The 12,417-nt window shown below is 44.3% G+C and overlaps 1 protein-coding gene across 1 annotated transcript; it reads left to right on the forward strand.

Annotated features, from left to right (window-relative positions):
• The first annotated feature begins 11,042 nt into the window (after positions 1-11,042).
• On the forward strand, positions 11,043-11,960 carry LOC101626053 (olfactory receptor 2A25-like). The gene has a single exon (XM_012733887.1). The coding sequence runs from the start codon at positions 11,043-11,045 to the stop codon at positions 11,958-11,960; it is 918 nt and encodes a 305-aa protein (XP_012589341.1).
• Positions 11,961-12,417: the final 457 nt, after the last annotated feature.

The raw sequence follows: 12,417 nt of genomic DNA on the forward strand, positions 1-12,417 counted from the left end.
TGTGGGGTGGGGTGAGGTGAGGTGAGGTGGGTGGTGGTGAGGTGAGGTGAGGTGGGTGGTATGGGTGTGTTGAGGTGAGGTGAAGTGGGTGGGGGTGAGTTGAGGTGAGGTGGGTGGGTTGGGTCAGGGTGGGCCTTCAGGGAGAGCTGAGGTGGAAGGTCTGTTCCCTGAGGACTGTGGACTTGCAATGTAAATACCTTCACAGTTCAGTCTTGGATTTCTGATATCAAGAATGTATATCGGTCAGATGTGTCCCTAAGGTGAGTCCTGTCCAGAACTCGAACAGCAGAGAGACAAAGACCTCAGGCCCCCAGAGAACCCCAGGGCAGGAAGTGCAAGTGCCTGTTCCCAGCATTTTCTAACATCTGGTTTCTGTTGCTTTGAGGAGTCACTCTCTGAAGTCTCTTAAATTCTTGCACGACTCCTATTCCCCTGTTGCTGTGTTATGTATCCTGTGTGTGCTGCGAGGGTGACAGAAGTTCTCATCAGGAAATGCAGTAAGGACAGTGGCTAGGCCCAGCTCTCAGTCAGAACATTCATCCATTATCTGAGAAATCACCACCACCAGAGCTTAGTTCTGTGAAAAGCAAAGCTGAATCTTCGGATTTTTTAAATAAATAAGAATAGTTGAGAAACATCAGCATCTTTGCTTCATTACATTTAATTGGAAAGAGCTTCTGTTTAGACTAAATAAGAGAATCCACTATTAGGGAAAGCGTCTTTTGTTTTTTCCCAGAGTTCAGGTTATAAAGCTAGTTGCTGATAATTGACTATTACAACGAGTCTAGAATCTTATGGAGTAAGAAAATATTAGAAAAGGAAAGCACAACTAATAATCGTCATTAATAGCTTCATGTAGCATTGGGGACCCACATTTAGAACCAGTGATGAGACACATTCTGATAAAGACTTGCAGGAACTTCAACATATTTCCAAAGAGCTCCTGCTCCAGGTGGGAGATATTGCCTACTCTGGAGCCAGTGGTGGACAGATTGGAAGAGCGAACTGTTTTCTCTCAACACGATTCAGACAGAAGCAGCGGGGGCTGAGAAGTCCTGGAACATGGTGAGTAAGCTGTCTTTTAAGCTCCCTTCTTTTTATTTTCATAGCGTCGTGTGCCATGAGCGAGATAGATGATAGAGCTGAGCATTGTCTGCTTTCTATAATCGTCCACTTTTTTTTTAACCTCCAAGCTCTCTATGTCCTCTGCCACATCCTTCTCCTCCCGTGAAATGAAACTTTCCCCTGTACCCTCTCTCCTGCTTACTCTGCTCCTCTCCATTCTCAGAAAGTCTAGTTGCTGGCTGTTCTGCACAGACCTTTCTATATACTCCGTTGGTTTGGGCAAAATATTTTGTCTCTGGTCATCCAAGTACTCAGTCTCCTTATCTCTAGAGTATTATGACATTTCCAGCCCACAAAAATCCACAAACATTCCTCTTAGCCCTGAAAAGGAACTGTTTGAAAAAAAGAGAGAGAGAGAGATAAATATTGGCTCTAAATGTAACTGTTAAGCACTATAGAATTACTGTGTACCCTATTTCTAAAGGCAGAAAGAACACAACAGCCAACATTTTCATTTAAAAATGACTTTTTAAATGATGCCTACAAAAACAATGATATTTTCTCCAAGTTGACCAACATGAATATATTTGTGTGCAGAACTATTGTCCTAAGATTTCCTTTAATAGACATTTGAAATATTAAAAACTAATAGGTGAAAAAATATTGCATGCTCTAACTATGTATACTGTGTAGGAAGCCTGAAACCATGCAAGGAAGAAGAGGGAGAAAATATAGAATAATTTATGTCACATGAAGCCTAAGCCATAGTTTTGATTTCTGAATGTTTCTAATGGGCCCCGCTAGAAAAAATCATGTATGGAGTTCATTCTTAGTGTCAGTTCAAGAACATTTGGCAAAGAATATGTGGCATATTTCTATTCATAGCTGCAATGTTAGACTTGCAGGATTTGAATGCACACATTCTCTCTATATTTAGAGTTCATCACAGAGAAGGTGCTGAGGACAAGAAAGAAAGAACATTGGCTGTATGCTGGGAATTCAGCATAAATACTGTCCTGATTATTATTTGCTAATATCACTGTGAAGTAGGTATTTTCCTCCTTTTATAAAGAAGCACAGATTGGAGTGATTTAGTAAAATGCTCCCTCCCCCCCAACACACACACCTATAATAGGACAGAGCTGGGAGCTTAACAGGTTGATGCTGATTCCACACCCACACCGCTTCTTATTCGTGCCCTTCCCTAATTGCGCAGATTCAAAATCAATGTGTGTTAGGTTTGGCGTCCACGGATGGAGGCGCCATTATTCCCCTTGATACGAGCGGGACCTCACTTTAATGGACTGATCATTCTCAGTAAAAATTCCTCCATGTTTTTCTGCAAAAAACAAGAGCCCCTAAGGCCAGGCACTGCCCTGCTGGGGAAACCTGGGTGCGAGGGCCCGGGCTTTTTCAGCATCCCATGGTACCTATAGTCCTGGTGTTTTCCCATCAGATTTACACAGCCCTCTTCCCTCACTTTATCATTTTGGTTTGTTGTTCTTTATGATGAATGCTCCCCAGGAAGCTTCCTGCCTTCCAGTGTGGGCACCCACGGTGGGGCCCAGCCCCCATGCGCCAGGCCAATGGCCCTGGAGAAAAGCAGCCCAGCACAGGTGTAAGCCGAGGGGCTTGCTGTTTTGGCTTCGCAGGGCAGCTGGGGAAGGCTTGCTAATTAGGTCTGCTTCTAAGGTGGTTGAGGTCTCCATTCCTGGACTTTACCACAGACCAGATGTCAGTAGCAATACTTTTTTTTTTAAAGATTTATTTATTCATATGGAACTGGGGTACAGGCCAGAGCAGCAGGGGCAGTGAGAGGATTCACCAGACACAGAGTGGGGAGCAGAACAGGCCTACTGACGAAGAACCCTGCTGAGGGAAGCAGTGGGAGGATCAGGAGAGGTCTGCCTCGCCATGTGGGTCACTTCTGGGGCAGGCGGGGATCAAACTCATGCTGCAGTGGCTTTAGCTTCTTAGTGCTTTAACCCGCTGCGCCACCAGGGAGGGCCTCAGTAGCAATACTTTTAATCGGTACCATACATAACTTTCATATATAAATATGAATATAAATATATATATATCATTCAAAGCTTATGAAGTTTTATATATATATATATATATAAATCCAGTTGAAGTTACATAGATGCACACACACCTAGATGTATAGTGGGTATAGCTACCTATACACACCTGTATCCTAGAGCGTTGTGACGAAAAGCATATAACATGGGAAAGAACATGCTCACACAGTAAGACTGAGAGCTGGCAAAATTCACAATTGGAAAACTACATTGTTGTGGTTGGTTATTTTGGAGAAAATCCCAGACAAAAGAGGTTAGAAGACAGTGCAAGGGAGGAGAATCTAAAATTTCATAGGTTCTGTGAGGAGACAAAACAAAGCGGCAGCAGCCTACACACGCCGGTCGCTCCGTAGCAGCCTACACACGCCGGTCGCTCCGTAGCAGCCTACACACGCCGGTCGCTCCGTAGCAGCCTACACACGCCGGTTGCTCCGAGCTGGCTGCAGAAGGATTGTTCACACAGCAGCTGGGGTAGGAAACAGAAACAAAAAATCTTTTTTTTTTAAATTTTTTTATTTTACAAAAGTTTATTTTTACATCATTTTGTACATTTTTTTTCCATCTCAATTGCAGTTCCCGCGGGTTTCCCATCACCAAGTCACCCATGTGCCATCACCATAATCCCATGCACTTCCTTCCCCCCACCCCCCGTTTTTTGATCCCATTCCCCACTCCATCCCCGCAAAATGTCTCTGGTATATGGCTGTTCATTATTTGAAACAAAAAAATCTTTTGTGGCCCAAAGCTCTGGTGCCTTCACAGTAAGACTGGAATCAGCTGTGGATCTTGACTAGCTCCCGGGAAGATTCAGGGTCTCTCTGTAGGCAGATGAACAGCAACATGGTAGTGTGTTACGTGGTTGAGATCCCAGCTGCCCTGGTACAGATTTCCAAGGATGGCGGTGAGCGGAAAACTGGAAGGTGCTGATGAGTAGCTTAGCAAAGGAATAGACATGAATGATTTTGAAACGAATGTGAATATTTAACCTGGAAAAGAGGAGATAAAGAAATAGGTTTGTTGGCTGATTCAAGGCTCTGCAGAATGGCTGTCGGGACATAAGTGGCTATTTATTGCCTTCTCCCAAATGTGGAATCGACCTGTAAATGCATAAGCAGGTGGCATTGAGCTCTGTGTGCAAAAATATTTTCTAGCATTATGAGTCACTCAACCATGAGGTCTTGTGTACTTGCATGCGAACTTCCTGCAGATCCCCCCGGGGAGAGTGGGCAAACTCAGACACATGGGCTGAGCAGGCATTTGGGGTAGACTCTGCCTGAGGAGTCCTGGGTCTTAAAAGCTCTGTGGGGCCCTCCCTGGTGGCGCAGGGGGTTAAAGCACAGGGGGTTAAAGCTTAAGCCACTTCCGCATGAGTTTGATCCCCGCCTGCCCCGGTGGTGACCACATGGCGCGGCAGACCCCTCCTGACCCGCCCGCTGCTCCCTTTAGCAGTGAATTTCGTCAATCTGCCTGTTCTGCTCCCCACTCTGCCCCTGGTGAATCCTCTCACCCTCGGCATCTCTGGCTTGTACCCCAGTTCTGTATGAATAAATAAATCAATCTTAAAAAAAAAAAAAGCTCTGTGACTTCAGGTCACACAATGGCAGACTGTTCAGCCACAGGGACAGATGAGATGTCATCACAGCAAAATGGAAGGAGCGGGGAGAGCTACATGGAGTGGGCCCTTTGTGACAAAGCCCGTTACCGGACAGTGACCCAGCCGATGGCTCCACAAAGCAACATGCTTATGAAAATTAGCCACAGGACCTCCCTGGTGGCGCAGCTGGTTAAAGCATAGCACTGTGAAGTTAGCCACGACCACTGCAGGACGAGTTCCATCCCCAGCCAGGGAGCTGACCCACACGGCGCAGCAGACCTCTCCTGTCTCCCCACTGCTCTCCTCAGCAGTGTATTTCAATCTGTTTGCCTGTTCTGCTCCCAACTCTGTCTCTGGTGCAGTCTCTCACCCCCTGGACCTCATACAAGAACTGTATCCTGGTTCTTGTATGTGTAAATAAATAAATCTTAAAGAAGAAAGCAAGCAAGCTAACAGAGCAAGGGTTGGAGTGAGTGGGGAAGAATTTTCTGGACAGCCCGGTGTCTGTAACCCTCACACTGACCTCATAACTTTATTTCTAGATAGATGTGGTTTCACATTTTAAAACCCCAGCCTGATCCCTAGTCACTGGAGATGAGTGTTTTTTGTATCAAGCACAGAACGGTGATGGACAAGGTATGAAAAGAGAAAATGAAAAAGCCCCACCTCACAATATTCAAGGAGGCTGTGTAGGAGTTCAAAACTTAAAATGACTCCAGACTACCAGAACTGGAGGGTGAGCAGTATAAAAATTAAATAAAAAGAGAATGAGTAAGGTAGAACTGGAAGAGTTTCTTAGAACAGAAAAGCTTAACTCTTAGCTGAAAGCGGACCTTTACATGGACGGGGAAAGTGTGTGAAGCCTAATTGTTCTCCAGGTCTTTTCCAGAGACTTGGTTTTTATCGGTGGAGTTGGGTGATGACGTGTAGCCACAGAACACACGAACAGACAAGCAGGACGCTGGCAACGAGATTGCGCACCTACGAACGCTACGTGCAGAGCTCAGTAAACCATGAAAACTGCTGTTTTAAACAGGGAGTCTGGAATCACTGCCCAGGGCGGATACTGTAGCTGTCAGCCGAGAGGACCCGCTGCCGTTGGGATTTGAACTGCCCCTCTTCAGGAAGAAGGTAAGAGCATCTTTTGCTACCAAGGATAAATGCATCCGCTCTGACCGAGTGGTAAAGCTGCATTGTCGTTCGGACCCTTCACTGTGTAAGCTTGTGCGGCCGCGTGTGGGTTGGTCACGCCTCTGCGCCAGTCTGGCCGTTCCGTTCCTGTGGCGTGATCCTGCGCTCATAACCTGCCAATTGCTTGTTGTGCCTTTGCCTTCTGGCCTGGTTTGACCCTTAAGGAGTGCCAAGGGGTTGGGAGACTGGGGGTGGGGGTGGGGGAGGGCTGCGCTGGCCATCACGGCTGCTCCTGCCTTCTGCGTTGGGAACTTATCCTGTGTCTTTAGCTTTCCCAGAATCAGTCTCTGGTCTCCCTCTGAGGGCAGCAGCCAGTTGCGAGGCTCCTTTCGTCAGGGGTGTATTCTGAGCCCCAGTCCTCTGACCCTGGTTCTTAATTTCCCTTCTGCGCTCTGGGCGCCTGAGCCCTCTGAGGTCCTGGTCTGCTTCACAAAGGAGTTCGAGAAACACTCTGTAAACTTTGGCAGTTAAACAAGAAATCCCCCAAGATGAATCTGCTGGGGAGTATGAGGGACCAAGAATGGAAAGATGACTGGAAAGATGACGTAAATGTTTCTCAGATGACTGGTGTGTTTCCAGGTGTGTGTGTGTTACTGTGTGCACTGTGTATGGTCTGAGTGAAAGTGCTCCCAAATTTAGGAATTTGCTTACCAAGTGAAAGCAAAATGAGGAAGTGAAAATAGGCAGGAGCAGATCAGTGTGCTTTATAGAGCTAACGGAAGGGAGAAGGAAAGAGATGTGAAACAAAACACAAATGGTAGAAAATTTAAGTTTGTCAATAATTACATGGAATGAAATGAGATCATATTCACCTATTTTGAGGTAGCTCTTAAAATGCAGCTATGTATTGTTTATAAGAACACTTATGACACACTAAAAAAAAAGTTGTAAAATTGGGTGTTGAAGAGCACACCCTGCAAATATTTATAATTTAACAGTATAAATACTGGGAAAATCTTGTTTATATATAAATTTATTGAAATGTATTCTTATGTTCAAAAATCAAAGGAGATGAAGCATAGTTTCCTAAGTTAAAATTACTTTAGAATATACACTAATTAATATACCACTAAAGTATAAAGGTACCATATAACTAAGGTAATTGCCTATGAAGAAGATGTAATAGTTTTATAAATGTGCATATATATAAAATGATGTAGCTGTAATATAGAATTACAGAGTGAAGGAAACCAGATAATTACAATAAAAATATTTGTAACCCAACTTCTTAGTAAGGGATTTCACGACCTGCTCAGACATTAATAGAATCCTGAAAAAAATGAAAATAAAAGCTTTAAAAAAAATAGCTAATTTTCATGTCATTTAAAACATTTCGAAAAAAGAAGAGGCTTAGAAACCGGTTCATTATTTGAGAGTCATATAACATCGATAGAAAAAAAAAAAGCAGAAAAGGATGGTAGAGGAAAAGTAAGTTATTGAATAAATATCAAAAGCAAACATCAAGCTAAATTACTACTAGTAAATGGAATGCAGCTTTTCCAGTAGCAAGCCAAATATATTTTTCCAAAAATATAGAATGTAAGGAAAAAGCATGCTCAGACCAGTAAGAGGTGTGTATAATAGTAAGATTACAAAACTCATACGAAGAAATGTAATTCATACATTTGTATGTTTTGTCAATTAGTTTGAACTACAGAGATTAAGACCGTTCCTTTTGCCAGGTGCGTTGGGCATTATCAATATGAGGAAGCAGCATCCTTAATGCACGAGGCTCATTGTACCTGACTCCAGGCCCCATGAGCCTATTAGGAACAGATTTGGCGGGGAAAACCCCATTTCAGACCTAGTGCAGGTCAGAGGTCTCAGGGAAAGATAATTATCCGCCTCTTACTTTCCTAGATGACTGGTACATACACCAAAGTAACTTTAATTTAGGAAATTACACTCCACCTCCTTTGATTTTTGAATGAGAATGAACTTGAATAAAGGATAAGAGAAATGGAAATTGAACATCAAATTGCTTCAGTTGCATTTCCCAGAGTTAGTGGGAGGGGTCAGCTGATTCCATTAAAGGAGGAAGAGACCATGGTAGTAACAGATGTTGGGGCCCAGGGTCTATCTGTCCCCCTTGGGCTCCAAATCTCTGGAAATGAAAGAACAGAAATAATTTCCTGGTGAGAATTTCCATCCTTGTTTGTGCTCCAGTAAAGTCTCCAAAATAGCATTTAACTAGTCCCACTGGGATGCCGGATCCTTTTCTGTCTGTTTACCGGCTCCCTGTGCTTCTGTCAGACCTGACACTGGGCCTTTATGAGTTGTATTCCTTGCAGTAAGAGCATGGGGAAGATATAAGTTTCCATCCTAAAAGCCATTCATCTGTTTGGAGCATGAGGAGTAGGGACCTATTAGCAACCTTGAAGCGTAACCCCAGTGTATGGTCATGTGATGTGGGAAGGTGTAGAGACTCTGTGAGACTCTGATGTGCCAGGAGTGAGGGAACCCGCCGCCCCATTGTATTGTCAGGAACGTCCCTGTGAGAAAATCAGACCAGCTCCTTGGCTTGGAAGGCGGTGGAAGGTGGGGTGTGGGTGGGGGTCTTTATCTCTTCTCCTACACCAAACACTCAGAAACAGCGAGAGCATCTCACCAAAAGAGAGAATAAAATAATTTATTCTAGGAGAAACTCTATTGCCTCCATTGGGGTGTTTTTTCTTCTAAGAAGACCCTTGGGAGAAAGGAATTTCAATACTATTTATTCACTGTGTATTCTCTTGGCATCACCCAAACTCATGTCCAACCTGTGTTCTCGTATTTATTTCTAAGTCTGAGGTAAGTGTGTTCTATTATCTATGATCTTCTATTCTCTGTTCACGTTACAGTTTCAGAGGGGCTGTAATGAGAAATCACAACGCAAAGTGTGGTTGCTGTGATCTGTTAACGCCAACTTTCTGCTATCTGCAGACTTAGCAACTAGGGTCATCTAAACGGTATCATCTCTTCCAGATAAGCCTCAGCTGGGACATGTATTCTGATGCATGTAGCACAGCATTTCTTGTTTAAATTACCAGATAAAATGGCTCGTTGAGAGATTTGCTTACAAAGTTTTGCTGTCCATGAAATTAATAGTGTTTTCATGAAATAATGGGCTTCATTGACCACAAAATGAGTTTGTTGCAGAATAAGGGTCCTGAAGGTTTTATTTTTGAGTGTGAACTTCCTTTGGTGAGTTGCTTAAGAATGTTTATTTCTATAAGTTGAGCCACACATAATTAAGGAGCTCATGAAAGAATTCACGGTGGACTTGTGGGCTGGAGCCAGGTACAGCCTCCACGCAGGTGCTCTGGGAAAGCTGTTTGTATTGAGCCTGGCAAGAATCTTTTCTACTGCAAGGGAAATACTTTGAGTTGCAAGGATTTTGACTGGGGAGGAGGCCGGTATCTGTTTGATGTCATCTATGTATTGAAGAAAACAAGTATTGTTAAAATATACCATGGAAAACTTATCTGCTGGGAACTGGGTGTTTTAGCAACACCACAAACCTCAATCTGTCCCTTTTGAAGTTGCTGATTTGCTTTAAGCCACTTTGTGGCTGCTGTTGCAGTTTCCAGACAAGGCAATTCCAGCTGTGTCTGGACTTAGTTGAGACCCCGGGTGGGCATGCCTTTAATGGTTGGTTTTGTTGTGCAGGGGTGTCATCTCTGTGAATCCTCTTCACAGTGTGTCATTTCAGGCAGTAGGGAGGAGCTTTCCTCAGACCCTCGCTGAGGAACATCAGTGGGTTTTGGACTTTGTGTTTTAGCTATTTGCAGATGGGAGGAGGAAGAGATGACACTAATAGATCATAGGCCATGACCCGCAGGGCGCAGCAGACCTCTCGTTTCCCCTCAGCAGTGTGTTTCAGTAGATCTGCCTGTTCTGCTTCCCACTCTGTCTCTAGTGGATCCTCTCACTGTACCCAAGTTCTGTATATATAGATAGATAAATCTTAAAAAAAAAATCATTCAACCAGAATGTTTACTATTAAAAACAAATGGAATGATATAGAAAATAACAGCCATATTGCATATGAAAATGATTCATACGCAGACATCTATTCGTGTATATATGCGTGTGTGTGTATAAATAAATATACAAACACACATGTATTTTTGAATTAAACATGAGAATTGATACTTCAAATATTTTGGAGAAAGTTTAATACAGATAAATTCAGACACATTTGAGTGTGTGTGTGTGTGTGTGTGTGTGTGTGCAGACTGTAAAATACATTGAAACAGAAGAGGTGTGACAGTGGTAACCTCACAAGCAGGCACATTCACAATAGACCATCTGCAGCAACCTAAGTCTCTGCTTTAAATATTTACTTATTTACGCATACAGAACTGGGGTACAGGCCAGAAGTGCAGGGGCAGTTGAGAGGATTCACCAGAGACAGAGAGGGGAGCAGAACAGGCCGACTGATAAAGTACACTGGGTGAGATAGGGGAGGTCTGCTGCACCATGTGGGTCACCCCTCTCCCCCGCTCCCCGGCTGGGGGCTGAAGCAGTTGTGCCAGCTTCTCAGTGCTGCACTTTAACTCACTGTGCTACCGGGGAGGACCCCAAAGTCTCTGTTTTAAATCTAGCCAAAGTTAAGGCAAAACACTTGCCACTCTTTCAAATTAGTTCAGGATTATATATCAGTGGCCAACAAATCTTATACCGGAGGTACAAAATAGTGAGAAAACCATTAAAGAATTCCCGACTTGCCCCTCCCCCCCCAAGGGCACAGACCAAGTTCATGACTGATGTGCACAGTGTGGGAATACACCCAGGGAGCCTTCCACAGGATCCGATAACCACAACCCCAGGGAAGTGCTCACTATTATGACAACAACTTAAGCCTTCATATATGTTGAATAGTAGCTATTTGTTTAATTCCAACTAAGTGTAAGGCTTGGAACTGAATGGAAAACTCAACTGAATGCTATAATGGAGGACTAGCATTTAGCCAATCAGTGAAAAAATGCCCTCGGTTTCAGGGTTTACTTAGTGATGAACAGGACAAAAACGCCATTGCAGATGTTTTCGTAAATAAATAATGGCACACATGTTAGATACTTCCTTCAGATAGTCAACATGGCATCCTCCATCATCTCTTTTGCAGGGAAATGGGGGGAAATCACACAATGGTTACCGAATTCATCCTGTTGGGGTTTCCAGTTGACCCAGGGATTCAGATGCTTCTCTTTGGACTCTTCTCCCTGCTCTATGCCTTCACCCTGCTGGGGAACGGGGTCATCCTGGGGCTCATCTCTCTGGACTCCAGACTGCACACCCCCATGTACTTCTTCCTCTCGCACCTGGCCATGGTCGACATTGCCTACGCCTGCAACACGGTGCCCCAGATGCTGGTGAACCTCCTGGACCCGGCCAGACCCATCTCCTTTGCTGGCTGCGTGACCCAGACCTTCCTCTTTTTGACATTTGCTCACACTGAATGTCTTCTCCTGGTGGTGATGTCCTATGACCGATACGTGGCCATCTGCCACCCGCTCCGCTACTCTGTCATCATGAGCTGGAAAGTATGTGTTGTCCTGGCCATCACCTCCTGGACCATTGGTGTCCTGCTAGCTCTGGCCCATCTAATGTTACTCCTCCCATTGCCCTTCTGTGGACCCCGGGAAGTTAGTCACTTCTTCTGTGAAATCATAGCTGTCCTCAAGCTGGCCTGTGCAGACACGCACATTAACGAGATCATGGTTCTGGCAGGGGCAGTGTCTGTGCTGGTGGGACCCTTCTCCTCCATTGTGATATCTTATGTCTACATCCTCTGTGCCATCCTAAAGATCCAGTCGGGGGAGGGGCGCCAGAAGGCCTTCTCCACCTGCTCCTCCCACCTCTGTGTGGTTGGACTCTTTTATGGCACGGCCATTATCATGTATATTGGGCCCCGGCATGGGAGCCCCAAAGAGCAGAAGAAGTATCTTTTGCTGTTCCACAGCCTTTTCAATCCCATGCTCAACCCCTTGATCTATAGTCTCAGGAACAAAGAAGTTAAAGCTGCTCTGAAGAGGCTGCTTGACTAAGAGAGAACACCATGAGAGCTTCATAGAATAATACAATGACTCAGGACAAGGGGGCCTGAAAAGTCACCTTCTGCAGCATCCACAGAGGAGACATAGTTATGCTCTAAGGCGGGATTATCAGCTCCCTGTGACTCCCCTACTGAGCAAGTATATGCCGCTTTCCTTCCTCTGCACTGAGGTCAGAGCTGCAAAAAGAAATTAAAATCTCTCCAAACTAGCTGCAGAGTGTACACTCAGTTTACAGTGGTCATGTGAAATATTCTGAGTAAGAGAAAATAAATTTGTGCCTTTCTAGCTCCATTATTGCAACTTGTTGACAAAATTTTTATAGGATAGAACCAAATGTTGGCAGAATATTTTAGACATAAGAGTTGAACTAGATTAATAATGTAGTGATTTAATACTTCATTCAATAGCTATCATCTCATTCTCCACTATAAGTGTTCAAATATATTCC

This window comes from Condylura cristata, unplaced genomic scaffold (assembly GCF_000260355.1).
Source record: "Condylura cristata isolate star-nosed mole 26May11 unplaced genomic scaffold, ConCri1.0 scaffold00042, whole genome shotgun sequence".
In the NCBI taxonomy this organism is placed as follows: Eukaryota; Metazoa; Chordata; class Mammalia; order Eulipotyphla; family Talpidae; genus Condylura; species Condylura cristata.